This window comes from Colias philodice, chromosome 11 (assembly GCF_061535455.1).
Source record: "Colias philodice isolate Cphi_HAF_F1 chromosome 11, ilColPhil1 Martin Lab GWU primary, whole genome shotgun sequence".
Lineage (NCBI taxonomy): Eukaryota > Metazoa > Arthropoda > Insecta > Lepidoptera > Pieridae > Colias > Colias philodice.
The window spans coordinates 7483859-7504696 of NC_143096.1; the positions used below are offsets into that span (position 1 = coordinate 7483859).

At 32.1% G+C, this 20838-nt stretch overlaps 3 protein-coding genes across 8 annotated transcripts in view; 2 read left to right on the top strand and 1 right to left on the bottom strand.

Annotated features, from left to right (window-relative positions):
* Window positions 1-3373: 3373 nt before the first annotated feature.
* Window positions 3374-4401, bottom strand: MagR (Iron-sulfur cluster assembly 1 homolog MagR). Of its 2 annotated transcripts, none has more exons than XM_089700397.1 (3): window positions 4269-4401; window positions 3792-4083; window positions 3374-3707 (listed from the first exon to the last, which is right to left on the bottom strand). In XM_089700397.1, the coding sequence occupies exons 2-3, from the start codon at window positions 4081-4083 to the stop codon at window positions 3604-3606; spliced, it is 396 nt and encodes a 131-aa protein (XP_089556523.1). In that variant the 5' UTR covers window positions 4269-4401; the 3' UTR covers window positions 3374-3603. The 2 variants fall into 2 exon arrangements, with proteins under 2 accessions (XP_089556523.1, XP_089556524.1); XM_089700398.1 differs by having other exon boundaries at window positions 4290-4363.
* Window positions 4402-7376: 2975 nt separating this feature from the next.
* Sec63 (translocation protein Sec63) lies at window positions 7377-15809 on the top strand. The gene is made up of 12 exons (XM_089700966.1): window positions 7377-7597; window positions 7824-8155; window positions 8350-8520; window positions 9220-9426; window positions 9757-9985; window positions 10241-10534; window positions 10644-10770; window positions 11420-11688; window positions 12162-12361; window positions 13198-13363; window positions 13797-13918; window positions 15656-15809. The coding sequence occupies exons 1-12, from the start codon at window positions 7474-7476 to the stop codon at window positions 15704-15706; spliced, it is 2292 nt and encodes a 763-aa protein (XP_089557092.1). The 5' UTR covers window positions 7377-7473; the 3' UTR covers window positions 15707-15809.
* A 640-nt stretch (window positions 15810-16449) lies between these two features.
* Window positions 16450-20838, top strand: part of Zasp52 (Z band alternatively spliced PDZ-motif protein 52) — a 40429-nt gene continuing 36040 nt past the window's right edge. For 2 of the 5 annotated variants that reach the window (XM_089700971.1, XM_089700969.1), the window contains exon 1: window positions 16450-16643. The gene's annotated coding sequence lies outside the window, so the exon portion shown is untranslated. The remainder of the gene's footprint in view (window positions 16644-20838) is intronic. The other 3 variants (XM_089700972.1, XM_089700970.1, XM_089700973.1) reach the window with 3 other exon arrangements.

The window sequence follows — 20838 nt, forward strand, 5'->3', positions numbered from 1 at the left end:
GATTTTTTTGCATGTGTCACGTTTCTCAACACGCAACTCGCAACTTCGCAAGCTCCGAATCTTGAACGAAAATATTACATAAGCAGCTAGGCATATAACACAGCTCAACAAAAAAACAATTTTTTTTTGTTGCCCTGGATATTTCTACAGATTTATATATTTCAAGTACCCAGTTTGCGAATGTAATCATTTAAATTATTTAATTGGCTCTAGTTTTTTTTTAATTTGGATTTTCATATATTAAATTTTCTTACGGCCCTTCAGAATATGGGTTACTAACAAGTGTTTATTTTTTTGGTGAATTACGTTTTCTGCACATTTATTCGCTCAGACATAACCCTGTTCTATAAAACTGACAGTAGAATATCATAATATTAAATCGTTTCTATAAAAAAATAATTTTTATGAACAACAAAGTTCGGTTTATATTGAGTTAAAGAAACCCAGTAGCACTTGGTCAGCAAAGTGGATAGGTATACGAAATTCCCTTGATGTTTTTATTAATAGAATAAGACAAAGCAAATATTCATTAGGAATAATTAATAAATATGGGAATTTAGGCCTTTGAGGGAATCTAGAAGTATAAGAAGAATACCCGACGGCCCTACAGGACGGGCGTGTCGAAAATTGATAAAAGATGAAAATTTAACAAAATTTTATAACTGATGCTGAATGTAAATGATGGAGAGATATAGTATTAGTTAATTTAGGTTAAATTTAAAACACCAAATTATAAAGAAATTGCACAACAGTTGTTAAAAAACTTAATTAATTTTATGAGCAAATACGAACATTAAAGCTACACTTTCCCCACAGTCTCTTGGATAGATATCCAGTAAATCTGCGAAATTTCTGTGAGAAACAGAAAGAACGCATCAAAAAAGCAGTAAAAATTATGGGATAAAGATATCAGGGTATATGGAATTGTCACATGATGGCAGATTACTGATGGTCCATAACAAAACTATTGTCCCAAGAAGAGAAGCTCATAAAATCAATTGTAATACCGGTAAAACCTGTTAGCTTTGCCAACGGTTGCAGACTTTGCCATAGCCAACTTCTGAGGGAAAAAGTGTAGTCACATCTTAATATCAGTTTTTTGTCATGTATGCATGCCTTTATAGTAAAATTTATGAGTTAAATGGCAACACCGAATGAGATGTGCCAACCCAGCTTGTTTTTGAGATGTCATTTTCGGCGGTTACTTTTTTCGAATGTTGGCGGTATGAAACTTAGTGCTCCGGAACTTTTACAAAAACAAACGGGAAAAGCATTGCCTACGTAAGAATTTTTTTGATATTATGTTAATATAATGTTCTTTAGCTAAATAAAAGCTGATTTATCGTGCTACAAGCTACCTTTACTTCGCAATTGGTATTGGTAAATTCAACAACCCCAATCACAACGTCTGTGATGGTGACTTTGCCATGTTTTGTTGGAGGTTAGGGCTGCCACAAAATTTCTGATGAATATTTTATCAAGTTTAAAATACATAACAACAATTTTTATATTCAATCAAGATCATATAAATAAGAATTTGGCATTGTTTAAATCTTTTAGGAATGTCGTGTAATGTGTGATATTAAAAAAAAGTTAGTTAGTTTAATGAATACTATTTTTTTTGTTTTATTATGTAAAACAATTCAAAGTTAAGAAACTAACTAGAAGTAATTGATTGTTTTTTTTTACTTTTACTAAATTGTTCCCACTACGAAAACATTTTTATTTGACAACCCTAACCCTAACATCTTCATATATAGGAAATATTTTGGAAAGGTTGGTGAATTTGCCACCTTCTTAGAGAGTTAAATTACCAGTGCTAAATAATATAAAGTTTTTACTTTATTTTACGGGATATAGGAAGAGTGCAAATATATTACTTTTTAACCTCATAAACTCCAAAAATTTCATTTTTTCTTTCATATGGCAAATTTACCAGAAGTGACAGCTAACTTTGCCATAATTGTTTTTATGCTTAAAATATTATAATTTACAAAAATGAAATAGATATTTAGTAATAATGTAAATTTTCATGAAATTTACTACGTCTAGGTGCAGGTTACTCATTACGTTTTCATACAATTATATTTTTTTAAAGCGAATCAAACTTTTTGACACATGAAAAAGTGGCAAAGTAAGCAGGTTTCACGGTAGTACAATCCTTGTACTATTTCATAAGTTTTAATGATTTTTCTCTATTTTTATATCCATTTGAATTAATTAAATACTAAAACAAAACAATAAGTAAAACTTTGTAGAAAATAAATGATGTTAAACAAATATACCTTCTATTTCATGCTGCGTTTTAGAGTCTAATAAGAAAATTAGGATTAAAAAAAAACTAGAGCCAATCTACCAAAACTATTAATAGTTTTATATATAATATGCATTAAATTATTCGAAACCACTTTCACATCCAGGGCAACAAAATCATTGTTGACCAGTGTAATATTCCTTGTAATCTTAAATATTTATTTATAAATATATTTTTTATTCCTATTTTATTTTATAATAAGACCAGTAAATATAATATTTACGTAATAGATTCTGGAACAGTAACCTATTTTAAATTATATAACGTGAAAGCAACTGAAAGATTCTTCTCAGTTCTCAGTTTATTGCAACAGAGTGTATGTAACATTCCTACGTACATTTGGTAATTTTCTATTCCTATTAAAATCTTATCACAAAATACCTAGGTATAATAAGGTGAAAAATGAAAATATGCAAATGAATCTTATATATACCTACCTATTATTATATAGATACGCTATACATATAGGTACCAGGTACACATGACACAGTACATAAGTAGATATTTGGTAGATATCATGTGATGACGTTCCGATTCTATGTATTTTTTTCACAATTTTTTTCTAGCCTTAAAAATAAGGTTTATTAATTATTCCCATTGGTCGTTGTGTGGACGTTGGATCCCGAGTTACGTAACTTTTTGAAAAATCAAACAATCATTTTAAAACAGTTCAATAACACTTATGTTTATGTACTACTAATTACAATATTAAAATAAATAATATTGGAGAGATAAAAGAACTATGTAGTATGTAGCATTAATATAGCACTACAAAATAAAAGAAATATCCTAAGGAAATATCTAATACCAAAGACTGTTGTATTAGCACAAAATAATAAAAATAATGTATTTAGCCACACTTAGCTATAAGTTTTGAATTATCTACTAAAATTTGATGAATAATATCATATCTGGCTATTTGTTATTATGTAATTAGATTTTAACAATTTTATGACTATATTATTATTTAGACAGAAATATTATAGTATATATTTAATATTACATTACATGAATGGAAATTGCAAAGTAAAAATAAAAATTCATTAATACTTATCAATTATTGATGTGTTCATTTTATTCATGACAATAGAAACACAAGATTTTTTAACAATGTGCAGTCATATTTAACATAATCTCTACTAATATCTACAAATAATAATAAAAAATATTTTAATTATTTACATACTATTCTTCGTAACACTCATAACTTAGTAAGCATTAACAGAAGATTGCTAAATCATAAGACTAACAATAGATTTTATTTAAAATATACATATACATTTTCTATTTTAAATACTAAAAGATTCTCCACATCCACATGTGCCCTTGATATTTGGATTGTTGAAAACAAATTCAGCTGCTAATTTATCTTCTACATAATCCATTTCAGTACCTGAAAATACAAATTGGAATTTAATTATGAAATTATATGCTAAATATAAATGATGTGGAACAACAACATAAAGGTTTTGCTAACCTAGTAATGTTAACTGGGCTTTTTTGTCAATAATTATTGTCACACCATCTTGTTTCACTTCTTCATCAAGTTTGCCTTTTTCTTTCGCATAGTCTAAGGTATAAGATAACCCATTGCAACCTCTTTGTCGTACACCAACTTTAAGGCCCACAAAGCCTTTTGCCTCTTCCTTTGACATAATTTCTTTTACCTTCTGAACAGCTGACTGCGTTAAAACAAGGGCTGCTCGCGATGGTAAAACTCGTTTTTTTACTGCTCTTACAGTTGCACTCGCTATTGATCTAGTAGCCATCTGCAATAAATAAAAAGAGTTTAACAGTGGTCATCAGAAATTTTCGAGTTGCTGTAAAAAGTTAATTGCGCTCTTAGACAAGAGCAAGACAATTATTTTTTTTCTTTTGTTATTACTATGGTTCCCTGGTACATAATTCTCAGTAGTATTTAAATATAAAATAATATAGTTTATTCAGCCACTACCTTATTTTTTGATATTTTTACTTTTATATTCTTTTCATCACAATTAATTTATTTTGGAATTTGGTGACATTTTTGAAAATATGCGACAGCCGACAGCCGTCATTTCATTTGTCGCATTTGACTGTCAAAATATAATAGTAATATCCCTTAATATCCAATGTCATTGTCAAAATATAATGTTTAGGTGCACAGAATACGAACACAGTAGGAAATAATTTTGAAAATCCAAAAGTGCACGCCTCATAATTTTTTTTTAATAATTAATTATTATTTTTGTTTATTTAATAACAATTAAACCACATCGAATCAGACCCTGAAAAACGTAGACAGAGAAACCAATAGACAAATTGATATCTTATGTCGCATTCACACAAGAAAAAGAGCAACTTATGCCGGTGTTGTGTAAAGAAATGAGAGAGAACGATAAAATTTTTTGTTTCACCCAGCGTGCCACTTTTTTCAAGAAAAGAAACCTACTTTGCTAAACAAAGTTTGACAGCTAACTATCGTCTTCCCTAAAAATATAGTTTTTACATGTTATAAGTTAGAAGTAATTCATTGTGTTTGGTTTTGCATAATCTAAACTTACCGTTAATACCTTATAAAATAATACCATGGTGCGGTGTAGTGTTAAAGGGTGTAAAAGTGTTAGTGGAACGAAAATGCCTGGATTGTCTTTTCACTCGTAAGTATACAACTCTTTATCAGTTATTAGGCCTTCATGATACTTTAGCGTGTTAATATATTGTGTATCACGTGCTGTTGACTTGAATACATTGTTTAAAAACCACAAAAATAACAATTATAAATTTTAACCTAAAAAATTTTGTGTTGCCAACTTTTCTACAAATTGTTACCCACTATTATGGGAAATAATAATATATATTCTGCAGTGTGTATTTTATTAAATATCTGAAATATTCAATGGCTTGTTCCAGTTTTCCTGAACCTGATAATTTACGACAAATTTGGATTGTAGCTACAGGATGAACAGATTGGAAACCAAAACCGAAGGTTAGAAAGTATTACGGCAATCACCACCACCGCGACGCTGCCCCGCCGAAGACAATGGACATTCTTGGTTCCAACATTGAACCGGAGGGACGTAGTTAATTAAGTTAGAGATAATTTAAATGTAATTTTTTTATTACAATAAATTATTATTAAGTAAATTTCGTTTTTTTTTGCGCCTTCGCGGGTCGGTCAATATAATTAACGTGTGTATCTGTTAATATGTACTTACGAAAATAAACATTCTTTTATTTTTTTTATTTAATTTTATAAAAAATAATAAACAATCGAGTTTTCATCTACATTATCATTACATACACATTTTCATATGGGATTATGATAATGATATATTACATATATTCATATTATACATATATAGGTATGTGTATATATGTACATAATATGTATTACCCTTCTAAAGGTAATATGTTTATTATATACTAGCTGCGCTCCGCGGTTTCACCCGCGTGGCTCCACTCCTGTTGGTCTAAGTGTTATGGTACAATATAGCCTTCCTCGATCAATGGGCTATCTAACACTGAAAGAATATCCCTTCCCTCCTCACCTTCACCCCGTCCCGCACTACACCTCCTCATTGTATTAAACAGTATACCTACTATTTTCTGTAAATTGACACTTTTAAAAATTCGTTATATCTTTTGCATGGAATATCGCGGACTTTCTTGTAGATATTGGTCCATTCTATAATACCGTAGAACATTTATTTGTTCTATTTTCAATAGATTCCGCAGCGCACGCGATGACAGAATTTTTATTAATGATACATTATTTATTACATTTTTGGTAAGGATCTCTAATTTTTTTGAAAATGCAATATAGCCTATGTTGCTCAGTGAATATGCAGCTTTCTAATGGTGAAAGAATTTTTGAAATCGGTCCAGTAGTTTATGCGTGAAAACCATACATAATTACAAACATTTCCTCTTTATAATATTAGTATAAATAGTATAAACATGTAAGTATCATGTAATGTGGATATTTCATTATTATCCACTTATGTTATGTGAATAATGATATTGAGAGATTTGTATCTTACAAATTGCGGGGTAAATTTTCCCTCACATGGTAACCCTAAATATTGTGACGTATTCTTTTTTATCTCTTTCTGCGACACGCATTGCCGGTGTCTATTGGATTCTCTGTCTACGCTGAAAAATGAAAGGGTTCTATTCCTGAGCATACTCAAGCGTAAGAGAAAAAAAAAGACTCGATTACCTAGTAAAGTATTTCGGTCGCTATCGTGTTAACAAGAAAATCCTCCGCACATACAGACACACGGACGTCCAAGACAGAACTTTTTTAAACTGTTTTTTAACTAGTTTAAATAACAAAAATGACATCAAAAATATCATGAATGTTAAAAATAGTGTTTTTTCTTAATATGTGTGTGTATGTATTATCTTACAAGTGCAATGTGATACATAAAGACATTTTAAGTTTGAAAAATCAGATGTTTTGCGCGAAGTGACAGTAGTACCTACCTCAACCACACCTCAACGCTTCGCTTATGAGGCGTGCAATAGAAATAGAATCTTCTTTTTGTTTTTGAAATAGAATTATACTCTGGAAGGATGTAAAGTATGGATGTCTGTTACTCTTAAAAGTACTTGGTATGTAGACGGATTTATTAATAATAATATGATTACAATTTGATTTATGATACTTGATTTTGCACGCGGGTTCGTCCACGGTGTGGCACAGTACTTGTATAATAAAATGTGGTATTGATACTGTTTATTAATATAAATATGGACTTTTATTGTATTATCACTATATAAAAAACAAATATGATCTTAAATTCCTATGTAGGTACATAATTTACGATTACAGCAATATTTAAAAAAAAATAATACAATTAGTAATTTTTCTTAATTTTTACGTTAAAGTGGCAATTATAGTTTAAATGCTGTATGTAATAAAATATATATATTTTGTAACTTAATTTTGAGTAATTGAAATATAAATATAATATATTTTAAATATTATATTAAATTATTATTCTTAGGAAAATGATCAAATTTGCGGTCTTCTAGACATGAAAATAAAAGTTAAAAAAAAATGGCTGAAATGACACGTCAGGTTGTTAAATTGTCACAAGTTCATGTTGTGTGGTGTCAGCTGAAGAATCCAATTTATGTATGAAAGAAAATAATGTAAATGTGAATTATTAATAATGGGAGGACAAAAGTTTGAATATGATGAAAGCGGCTCGACATTCTTCTATTTTGTTTTATCATTTCTTGCATTAATATTGATTCCAGCGACATTTTACTACTGGCCAAGAAAGCGAAAAGAAGGTAAAGTTTCATAAAATATTGAGTATTTCCAAGTAAATATTGTATTCCTAAATGTATAATATTTTAAAATCAATAAATTTATGTACATATCATACGTGATTTCATTCATTTTTGAGAATCACTTCATGGTACAAGTACAGTTATGTTTCAATTTGGACTACATCCGCCACACGCAGCACAATTTTAAAAAGTAAACGTAAATTTGAATGTTATATTGTCTTTACAGATCCAGTCAAATTAGCAGAACAATGTCAATGTCCGGGTTGTTTAAAAAAAAGAATAATTATAGAACAATCACAACCTTACAAAAATGTTAAAAATTTCTTTGTAATGTTAGCAATAGTGTCCGGATGGGTGCTATTAGGATTTTTAGCAGTTAAAGTATCACAGTTTGATTATGAAATGTCCAATTTTGATCCATATGACATTTTGGGTTTACCACCTGGGGCAACTCAGGCAGAAATTAAGAAGTCATATCGTAAGCAATCACTTATCCTGCATCCTGATAAGGAGACTGGTGACGAGAAGGCTTTTATGAGACTAACAAAGGCCTATCAAGTAAGTATTAAGGATTCAAATGACTGTTATTTTAATATAAACTTGAAATAGAAATTTATTATTGAGGAAATCAATTATTTCCACTGATAAACTTTGCATTAATGTTCATGTATGAAATTTGCATTGAGATTTGCCAACAATGATGCAGTATTTATTTTAAAAAAATATTATAAATTGTGTATGAATAATTTCAGGCTCTTACAGATGATGAGGCTAGGAGAAACTGGGAGAAGTATGGTAATCCAGATGGGCCGGGGGCAATGAGTTTTGGTATTGCTTTGCCGAGTTGGATTGTGGAGAAGGAGAACAGTGTGTGGGTGCTGGGGCTTTACGCTCTTGTGTTCATGGTGGCCTTACCAACAGCTGTAAGTTGCAAAGCCATTTTTTTTTCTAAATTTTACCTTTTTTTCCTGTATTGCTCTTATCTTTTATTGTCTTGCATAACTTATTTGTTAGTAAAATTATACTGTTGTGCAATACATACTTCTACTTTTAAATAAATACAGTTTAGTAATTTTCTAATTTATGTACTTACACAAATACAATTTTCTTATTTCTAATTATTCAAACAAGAATGTATTTAGATATTTAACCACAAGTAAGGATTTTTTGTTAATTCATTGATTTAAAGCGGAATGACATTTTATATTTATTTTATTTGTCTTGATCATTAATCATATTATTCAGATAAGGAAAATGACTGGGCAACATTACTTCTACAAGCTTGATACTACCATAATCAAAACAAATCTAAAGCATTTTATCCGTACTATATATAATATTATAAATGCGAAAGTAACTCTGTCTGTCTGTCTGTTACTCAATCACGCCTAAACTACTGAACCAATTTTCATGAAATTTGGTATGGAGATATTTTGATACCCGAGAAAGGACATAGGTTACTTTTTATCCCGTGAAAATGACGCAATCCCGGAAATCCCACGGGAACGGGAACTATGCGGGTTTTTCTTTGACTGCGCGGGCGAAGCCGCGACTACTTTATTCTTTTTAATTATCTTTTTATTAATATTAATTATCTATAATATTATAATATTTTGTTTTAGGTTGGTACTTGGTGGTATCGTTCCATTAGATATTCAGGGGAGCAAGTTTTACTTGATACAACTCAAATGTATTTTTATTTCTGTCATAAAACACCATCTATGCCGCTCAAACGGGCTCTTATGATTCTCGCTGCCTCTTGTGAGTTTGACCGTAGACATAACTCTGAAATTATTGAGAGGAGTACAGATAATGAAGAAGTGCCTGCTGTAAGTATTTTAAAATTATGTCTGTAATTCATGTTATTTCGGCTTTTATTCTGGGATGCATTTTAGTTTACATAAATTGAAACACTTAAGCATAAAATATACATCTGTTGTGATCAATGAAGTTGATACTACTAAAGGTGAATATTTCAATAGTCATAACTGCTTATTACAAATCATGTTTTGCTTTAAAATATGGTAAAGTCTAGTAAAAATGTAGTTATAAAATTTTAGGAAAATAATAAATTATGCAATTTATAAATTAGGATCTAATTTTCGTTACTGAAAATTGTTCAAAAATTTAATTTATATCTTATCCAATATACATTGTAGCTGCTACGAGACCTGCCAAATTTAGGAGAAAAAAATAAAGAGCAACCGTTGTGCCGACCCTACAGTGTGAAAGCTCGTGCGTTACTTCACGCGCATTTGTCACGAATGAAGCTTCCTGAGGAGACGCTGGAAGCTGACCGACGGTATATTGTGTCTAGATGTCCCGATCTCATTGTGGAGATGGTCAATTGTGTTAATCAACTTATTGCATTAGCATACGCTAGAAGAAGTGAGTATAATTGATATCATTTATGTGTAAAAAAATATTTAAAATTCAGATTTATATAAAACTGGTGGTCCGCCCCGGCTTCGCCCGTGGTACATATTTAGTATCCTATGTCCTTCTCCTGGCTCTAAACTACCTCCCTGCCAATTTTCAGCTAAATCAGTTCAGCCATTCTTGAGTTATAAGTGGAGTAACTAACACGCCTTTCTTTTATATATATAGATATTTGTACTAATATGTATTGTCTGTTTTTTTTAGTCCCCCGTTTACCAACGATTGAAACAATCGAAAATTGTATGAAAATGTCACCAACTATAGTGCAAGGTCTTTGGGAGTACAAATCACCTCTATTACAATTACCATACATCACCGAAGATCACTTAAAGTATTTCACAAACAGAAAGAAGCATATAAAGTCTCTGTTACAACTCGCACAATTGCCAGGTGAAGAGAGAAGACAGGTGCTACGGTTTTTAAATGACAAACAATATGATGATGTCATGAAAGTCTTAGGAAATATGCCTTATATTCATTTCCAAGTAAACACTGAAGGTAAGTTATTGAATAAATTATAATAAAATTTCATATTGTTACTGTAAAACATTTGTTTAAATAAAAAATAAAAATTAAGTATACTAATGATATTTATTCATTATTGCAGTAATTGATGATGAAAATTCAACGGTTGTAACAGCAGGAGCTATTGTAACAGTAACTGTACTTCTACAAAGAACTAATATGAAAGAACTTTTCGGAGATACTACTATAAAAGAGAAGAATAATATAAAGTAAGTCTACATATTTTATACTCAATATATAATAGGAAAAAGTAGCAGTCTAAGAGCGTATACGCACTATGCGGGTAGCCGTCCGGCTGACCGCAAGCACAATTATGTACGTAATATTCATTTCTATGCGCACTGCGATGCGGCTACCGCAGACCGCACAGTGCGCATAGAAATGAATATTAGGTACATAATTGTGCTTGCGGTCAGCCGGACGGCTACCCGCATAGTGCGTATACGATCTAATACCATACCATAAATATTTTTAAATTATAAATATTTTATATTATCATTTTACATCATTGAGATAATATTACTAGTTACTACGTATGGAGGAGACACCACGAACAAAATCTGTGCGCCATTTTTTTGCTCTTACTAAGTTTTAAAAATTATTATCTATTTAGGTACTTACCGATGAAAGTTATTCCTTTGCACCTTTCCGTATTATTTATATTATTTGTGCAATATCGTAACACACACGAAGGCATATTTGATGCGTTTCACTTTAAAACAAATAAAAAATGAGCGTGCAGTTACGCCATAATATGGCGTATGTTGAGCGGAACATAAGTGATGTAGGTGGTGTCGTCTCCATATGTATATCTCAATGTTTTACATTACTAAATGAAATACTAATTTCAACAACTAGGGACGAGGAAGACGGCGCGGGCGCGGGTGAAAACGGCGAGAATGACAAGAACGATAAAAACGATAAGACCGAAAAGAATGAAAAGAACGATAAGAAAGAAACGGCCCCCAAACGGCCGGTGTGGATGAAGCAGGGCAAGAAGCCGGTTAAAAAAACAAAGAAGCCGGTTGCTAAGCAACAGGTGAAAGCGGCACCCGCCGCCCCCGCGCCGCCCTCCCCGCCGCCAGCCGATGTTAAGAAGAAGGAACCAAAGAAAAAGGATGAGGATGGTATGTTAATAAATATTAATAAAAGTTAATAAATGATTAAGAGTTTTTGTTTGACACTAGGATACGCTATTATTTACGTTGCGACACATATAAGAGTAGAACCTTTGTATTTTATTCGTAAATGATAATATTTTTTTGTTTAATCTGAACATATAGAACGGAAAGCATTAATTTATATTTTAATCTATTATTTTCAAATTTAAGTTATTTAATGTATTGCATAGTTTCGACGAGTATTTTTCCTGCCTTCCCTGTATAATCGCGTAGTCAATAGCGTTACACAATTATGCGGTTCAAGGTCACTTCCAAAAGAAATTTAATGAAATAAACGTTCATACATTCATTCTATTATGTGTACTTTACACACTATTGATAAAAAAATACTTTCAATCTAATCTCACTAGTGAAAAATCACACCGGTAGTTCGATATTATTCGTACATTGAGCACAATAAAATATCTTCTTCTACACAGGCGAAGAATCCGAAGCGGGCAGTTCGGACGAGTCGGGCACGCACAGCGACTTGTCGGACAACGAGTCGCGCGACAAGTCGTCCGCGGTGGACGACGACGACGACCAGTGGGAGAAGTTCCAGAAGCGCCTGCAGAAGCGCGAGAGACTCGAGGGCAGGTCCAAGAGCTCGCACCCCGTGCACTGCCCGTACTTCCCGTTGGTGAGTATGGATATGAGATAAAGATTTGATTTAGTTTGTGCTAAATTTGGTGATGAGATAAAGATTTGATTTAGTTTGTGCTAAATTTGGTGATGAGATAAAGATTTGATTTAGTTTGTGCTAAATTTGGTGAGTGTTGGAAATGAGATAAAGATTTGATGTTGTTTGAGCTAAGATTTGAATACATTTTCATAGGTCGCCTTTGAATCACGTGATTTCCTTTTAATTCAAAATATTAACGCTCTATAATATAGTCGAATTGACAAGAATGAGCAAAATATAACAGTTTGAAGAAAAAAATTGAAGCAACCGACTAATTATTGGGACTTCCTATATTTGATTGAAGTGAAAACTTTTAACTAATATTTTCTTATGTTTATTCTATGAACTAGCTGTGCCCCGCGGTTTTACCCACAGTGATCCGCTACTGTTGGTCTTAGCGTGATGATAAAGCCTTCCTCGATAAATGGGCTATCTATCACCGAAATAATTTTTCTAATCGCACCAGTAGTTCCTTAGATTAGCGCGTTCAAACCAACAAACAAACAAACTCTTCAGCTTTATAATTTTATAATAATAATTATAATATGAAATGAATAGATATACATAAACCGCGTTTAAAATCTGTTAAAAATTCATCTAACCATATATAACTTAGAAAAACTCCTACGATAAAGTGTTCAACGCGGCAAAAAAAATTTTCACTCCAAAAAATGAACTGTATCGTATACGTCAAACTCAAACTCAAACTCAACATTTATTTATTCAATTAGACTTCTTATAAAAGCACTTTTGAAACGTCATTACATATTTTCAAAATTTACCACGTCGTACAGGAGAAGCAAGAGTTCTGGTGGTGCTACATCTGCGACCGCAAGTCGCACACGCTGCTGACCGCGCCGGCGCACGTGACCGCGCTGGTCGACTCGCACGAGCTGCAGCTGCGCTTCACGGCGCCGCGCTGGCCCGGCCTCTACACGCTCGCGTGCTGCCTCCGTTCTGGTATTAGCTTTATGATTTTCGTACATGAATGATTTTGCAGATAATGTGTCGTTTGGTTACAGTTTCGGTATTTGAAGCAAGAAAGAGTAGGAGATATTTAGTTTATTTAATAGCGTAGTACACTAGCATATATACGTAATTCAATATTGTGTGAAACAGTAAAATAAGAAAAAAAAAATCCCATACAATTTCGGTTTATAGTTTATACCTTTTGTTACTTGTACCTACAAGCCAAAAATATATTAAAAATTTTTTATCAACCATTACTAAATTATCCTTGTTTAGAAATTAGAAACTATTATGTAAAAAAGTCACTAATTTCCTTTATCGCCCGAATCGAACAGCTTCTATTAAACTCAAAGCCTAAGTCATCTTTAAAATATGAACTATCCACATAAAAAGCCTAAAATTATAATAATCCCCCTCCCACCAGATTCATACATCGGTATGGACCAGCAGCAGGACATGAAGCTGGACGTGAAGGAGGCGGCCGCAGTGCCCGCTGAGCACCCGCAGTGGGACCTTAGCGACTCCGACACGGATAACAACGACCAGGTACCACACTGGCCACTTTTGTTTTTTTTTCCTTTTTTAAATGAACAATTTTTAGCTGTGTCGATTGTAGGACACGTACACTGGCCACTTTTACACTTTTTTTTAAGTAAAAACTTTTTTAAGCTGTATCCATTTTTGAAAAAAGAATCTTGTCGATTGCGTGATGCGTCATCGATATGCGCGCCATACTATTAGTGACGTGTTGCGTTTAGCAATTTTTAGCAGCCACTGCTTTTATTGCTTTATGTTTTTTTACTTGATAAAATCGTTGTGAATATTTTGTATATAAAATATATTAAATTTCTTAAAAATAATATGCATATGTATGTATGTGTATAAGTGTTACACAGAGAAAGTTTTAATAATTACAGCTTTCTTTCTAATTTACTGCGTAAGTTAATTCTCATTTGATGGGCCTTCTACGAAGTACTAGAAAACAAAAAAAAAAAATATGAGTTAAGTATTGCCAGCATATTAAGTTGTTAAAATTGTAATTTTTATTTTCGTTTCATTTTATTGAAGGAGGTACACTTATAATTTAAGATATAGTGTACCTATGTAATATGGTACAAAAAAATATTTAATAAACATTGTTCCTATGCAAAACGTCGGATGCGAACATCGCGCATTCGATTTGTAATATTTATTTGTTTACGGAAATGACCCAAATAACTGGACTTCGTAAAGCAAATAAATTTTAAAATTAGTTATCTAACTCCATTTAATTAAGAAAAGAATTTAAATTGTTTTGTTATGCTAAATGGGTGGAATAATTTGAATAAAATTGTTGAAAGCTTTAGAAGTCTCATCTTCATTCATATTTTATATTTATTGTGTGTATAATGTGATACCTATACATAATTAATAAGAAAATCTGAGACTTTGTGGTAACATATTATTCAACGCGTTTCTTATTGCGGCTTAATGGTCTTATTCAAAACAAGTATTCCGCTATTTTGTAATCGATTAATTATCGTTATAAACAAATGACAAAACTCGATTTTTCGTAATTAGTGAGTCACGAGGACCTCAATCCTTGCACAACGCGAGCGCTTTTATGTGTCAGTACCGTGTTTTAATTCAAATTCGTTTATTTTTTAAATTTCTTTTATATAATTTATGGCCTCCTTGGTCTTACACCTTAAGCTCTTGGGTTATACAACCTAAAAATTTATCCTTAACATATTATAAAAACAACATATAAAACCACTGCAGTAGAAAGAAGTAGGTACATATTTTGTTTATTTATAGCTAAATACGTATAGGGATTCCCGATAAGGACAATTTTACAAGTAGAATCTTTACTTTCCAACAATATTTCAAGAACTTAATTACAGTTATGTTGTGAAATTGTCACTTATCACTGACTACAATGTTTTTCTGGAAATATCGAATATTAGTATGTATATATATGTATCTTTTTATGGACAAAATCTTAAAAAATATTACCAGGTCAATTTGATCAGTTGACAAATATTATCTTAAAAAGTTTATATATTTAGCGGGATTCGGAAGGAAAAATGTGTTCCGTTTCTGTGTTTGCTAAAAGAGTAAGGGTCTAAATATATCAATATCCGCATCGGCTAACGGTAGCGCGGAAACTAATTTCTCTTGTTTTCTTATTGTCTTCGAGTTGCGGACTGCGGTAGACGACAATGGCATTTAAAATTCAGTTGCATACTTAATCAAACATTTTAGCATATTTGTTTTTCTTAATGGGTATTTTCTGTTCAACAGGGAGGCAACGAGAGTGAATTCACAACAGATGACGAGGTCGAGGAAGAGTAAATTAAATATTAAGTTATTTTTATAGAGTTTTTAATGAGGTGTACACGGCATTTATTGTTGTATGGTTTGAGAGCGAATGAATATAGTATCTTTTATATTCAAACATTGTTTTATTATCCTTACTTAGTAACGTGCTGGGTTTTAATGGTTTTAAAAGGTACCATATGGATGTTTACAACGGTGCTAATGGTGGAGCTTAGTGACGGGGTCGCTGTCCATTTCGATAACACTTAGAGAGCTGTTCGAAACGTGCAAGAAATTGCAATTGCAGTAAAACTTACTCTTAGTACCTTACATACCTTTTAGACTAAATATGAATTTATCAGTGTAGATTTAAGATATACGAATGAATATATCTAAGGCAAACATTTCGATTAAAGTAACAATCATCATTATAAAACAATAAATTTCATTATTATTTTAAAGAATTGTGATATCCTTGCAGACTGCAGTAAATATTCTTAATATCAATTTCAATATCAATTGATTTTGAAAGACTAAAGCAATGCAAATCCCTATTGATCAAGAGACAAGAGGTGATGACCGATGCTCTAATGTGTCAAGTATAGGTAGTATCGAATGTGTTGTTCTACTGAAGAACAACAAAGGGTATCGGGTTGGGGTGTACTGTGTGCTGGAGGGCCGCAGCGAGGGTATCGTCCTCGCTGGCGGCGCGCGGTGGCGCGGCGGTGTGGCGGCGCGGCGGAGGGCGCGGGGCGCTCGCTCGCCGGCCAGCGCCGCCTCGCACTCGCGCGCCGAATCTCACAACAGACCCACGACCGAACGACCGACACTCACGCCCGGTGTCGTATTACGCTCTAAATATATCTCGCGAGCGCGATCGCCTATTTGGAAACCGTCGCGCGCCGTGTTTTGAACCAGTGATTGACAGTGCCGAGTGAAGAATTTTCTGATCGACGCAGCATTCGCCGCCGACGTGAGTATCCTCGAGATGTACCTTGCGATGAAGATGCCCGCGAATATTGTATTACCGCATCGCGGTTTTAAAATAAACAGCTGTTTCTCGGAATCGATAGCGTTGGTAACGTGCTAAATTGGGACCCCGTTGCGGAAAAAATGAGAAATATGAGATCATGTTTGGTTCAATTTTTTTTCAGGGCTCGCAAATTTTTTATAAAAAAATAACTTAAACATTCAGAGTTATGGGTTTTCCTCTTTATATACGTACACAAAACCAGTGACTAACGTTTACAAACATAATGAATAAAATATTAAATCTCATTAAAATTACAGCTAACAAAACAATAATTTAGCAACATAATAATTAGCACAACGGAAATATGTACAATGTACATTGTACAGTAGGGCAAATGTGATTAAGGATTCTGACAAACTAGAACTGGTCCCTAAACCAGGAATATTGCATAAGCGCTTATTGGTCCGAAAGTCGTGGGCAGTGAGTCAATTGTGTGGTTTACTGATTTACGATAAAATTTGTGTTGGCACCTACAATATGAATCTAATTGGCAATTATGAAACAGGAGCAGACAAGACTTATTAAATTACAAATCTCAAACTGACCTATTCACAGATTATATTAAATAGGCATTAATAAATAATAGTTTTTATTACGCAGATAATTATTAAGGTGCAAAAGGTCATCCTATCAAATAGGTAATGCATACTTATTTACAAATACATATCTTTGATAGACATAATCATGTACCTATTTAGTTGCTACATTATTGTACAACCCTTTTCTATGAGGACGTGACAATATAAGTATTTTATTCATTTTATAGGTAATTAATTTAAAATTTTACAATTTGTTACGAAATCGATACGATCAGATTATGATAATTGATGGGTAATTAAATGATGCAAGTTATGGATTATTCTGTTCACGAAAATATTATGGAATTGGATTCGCAGTGTCTATATAATGCTTATTATTACATCTTATCTTTTATAGTCTATGTAAAGTTGGCGGTTTTCACGGTTCGAATATAGCCTGTAGTTACGATTGGTGATATCCCAACGTTGACTATGGGTTGCTGCGCGATGAATCGAACCACGGACTGATAGCGGGCCGGTTAGACGAGTCCCAAGCCAGAGTGCAACGGCCCAAACTAAAGGGAATTTTAAAACGTTGAATCTTGCAAGCCCTTTGATCTTCAAAGAACATTCAAAACCATTTTTTTCTTCGGCTAAATTTAGTTTTATACCATAACATATGCCAATCCATACGACCAGCGCGGCGCCTTACATTTACGTAAACGGTAAACCATGGATAGTAATGGGAGAATGATAATATTTCGTCCTTTGTTATTGCCTGCTTAAACAAAGGAATTTACCTATAAGGAAATGGGAAATGCAAATTAATGATGCTATAAGTTTATAAATATTATAGTACTGTAGAAGCCGTATACATACTCGTTGATAGTTCCTTTAGAAAATACGCTTCATATCTTTAATATGGTAATTACCTCACAGAATCGTTACTGCGTAGTTATTTTAATGTGGTATCGCATTATGCATTTTGTGTAGAACCTTCTTATCTTCATGGAAACTTTGGAATAGGTATGGTAATAAACTCTCTTGGCAAACGAATAAAAGTCTAGTATAGGTCTGTATTGTTATGTAGGTTTATGCTGGATTTGCCTTACCTATATTCAAAACATATTCTGATCTCGTATTTTTACGAATAATCAACGATGTCGCCTTTGATGTAGGTATCTCAATTATTATTGTAAGACATTATAAAACCATTAAGGATTAACCCGGTTTTAAAAGTCAATAATTTCACGTTGTGAAATTAACAAAATTTAAGCCAATACGGAATGCCTAATTTTCTGGTCTAATTTAATTTTTGGTCTTATTATTTTTCCTTAACTACACAATATTATGATATGATAGGAAGGTATACTTAACATTAAAAAGGCTCATTCATGAATTAATATCAAACCTAATAATGATACTTCGACACTAACATTGGTTATTGTCATAGTAAAATAAGATGTGAAAATATTAACTTATTACTGTAAACATGAATTTTAAAAAAATACATTAGTTTTATTAATTTTGGATGCTACCCAAGATGATAAGTGGGGAGTGAGAACTTAAAGTCAGACCGTGACAATGATTGTTTAGTGAAAAACAAAGACACGTGAGACTACAATAGAAACATGATAACAAGTATCCATAGAAAATTGTAAAGATTGATCTACATTGGAATTTATAGTAGGATATTACTTCAGTCCTGTATTGATGAATTTTCCTACAGGGATGGCGACAAACTTATTTTTTTTGTTATTTTCAATTTTCTTCGCCTGCTGATATTTACTGCTAGATAATTCTGATATGTAAGTATTATAATATTATCATGTCTAGGAAAGTACTTCATACATCTATTACCTATTATTTTTATATCTACGAATATGATCTACTAATTTTAATCTTCCTATAATAAATAGTCCTTCCTATAATTAATAAAAACAAAATAATTCGTCTTCATTACTCATTGCGTCAAATAAAGATTGATAAAACAATTGATTGAAATTATTCTTATTATCATATATTTAACTTTCCACGTATTGTAAGAATCTTCTAAGAATAAGAATCTTTTCTTTTTAAGATATCACACTGCAATGACTCATTGATTAGCTAGATGTTTTATTTACATTAAATAGTCAAGATCCCTTATCGGATAGGTATGTTAACTTGATTTCTGATTAAGGAAAAGACGCAAATGCATTCCTTTACTTCATCTAAAATACATATTAGTTATTGTCTAGACTATTATACCTACATATTTTATAAATTAAACAAAGTACCTAATTTTTTAATATTAATAATTTATTATGGTCATTCTAATTTTCAGGCTAAAAAGGTACCTAACTACCTAGCTAGCTATTCACTTTAAATTTGTATATATCATTTCTCAATAGGGTTTATATTTAACCCTGTTAATTCACCCCATTTAAGTCGCTGTAATTAACATCACCTGTACACAGTATTAACGTACACGTTTTTTCTTGCAACCTTTGAAAGGTTTCATTTCAGACCATTCCAGTAAACCCACCCGATATTTAGGTAACAATGACTCCGAATGACTTTTATACCTTTGAGACGATAACTTCCAGCTCGCTAGTCGAACACAAAGGGATCACTTTTATTTATTTTTTTCGTTACCATATGAATCTGTTGATGACTCAGAGGTCGGTTGGTCAGGGTTTACATTACTCATAACTGTAACATAGCCCTCTAACCCACTGTTGCTTTGTTATTATGATATTATACGTATTTGATGTTATTTTTAACACGCAAATATTTTTTCTGACATCAGCTTTTGAACCTTTCAATTGTTAAAAAAGCATGTCTAGAAGTATTGTTAAATAATTGTCGTCGTTTATCACGTAGCAGACGAAGTCAGTGGGTGAATAAGGAGAGCTTAGTTGAGCGTGCCATTCATAAACATGCCAATATGGCACCGGGATCAATCGTGCACATCCGTTTTGCTCATTCTTAGGTCGCAACTCGCAAGCCAACTCTCCGCCTGGAACAATAATGTGTATATGTAAAATATTACATGCACCACTACCCGCATGAACAATGACATCATCAGTCCCATCACTTGGATACGCAACTTAGGATAATTTGTTCACAATTATTGTTATAATATTATAAAACAAAACTATATAGTTTTTAGGCTTCATAAAGGCCTGTTTAACCGGTTTCTATCAAGGAAAAGTCGTAAAGTCAATAAGAACCTTAACAATAGTGAATTCGCCAGAAGGAAACATACCTAACTAATTATCTACAGATTTTTTTCTATGGAAAATTAGGATATCATTTAATCAAATTAAATTGAATTTTGTTTGTAATTGTTTTGCGATTAAGTACCTATATCTTATCTCATATTCAAATCTCAAATAATTTTTAACGAAATCATTATTTAAAAATTGGAAAATATGAGAATAGGGTTTAATCAAAATTACATGTGCACGTTAGCCCTACATATAAAGAAGCTTTTTAAATGCTTTTTATACATAGTTGTTAGAGTAAGTTAGAACTGGAATAAATTTTAGTGAAAATCAAAAACTAGGTTTTGGTTGTTAGGCAAATTATTCGTTATCAAGATATACCTAATTGGGAATAATAATATTTACATT

Excerpts from the sequence above, each read along its gene's own strand:
- MagR (XM_089700397.1), bottom strand. The coding sequence starts at position 4,083 with ATGGCTACTAGATCAATAGCGAGTGCAACTGTAAGAGCAGTAAAAAAA. Across the intron at positions 3,708-3,791 it reads AGCCCAGTTAACATTACTAG|GTACTGAAATGGATTATGTA; the intron begins GTTAGCAAAACC and ends TTGTATTTTCAG.
- Sec63 (XM_089700966.1), top strand. The coding sequence starts at position 7,474 with ATGGGAGGACAAAAGTTTGAATATGATGAAAGCGGCTCGACATTCTTC. Across the intron at positions 8,521-9,219 it reads TGGTGGCCTTACCAACAGCT|GTTGGTACTTGGTGGTATCG; the intron begins GTAAGTTGCAAA and ends ATTTTGTTTTAG. Across the intron at positions 13,364-13,796 it reads CGCGTGCTGCCTCCGTTCTG|ATTCATACATCGGTATGGAC; the intron begins GTATTAGCTTTA and ends CCCTCCCACCAG.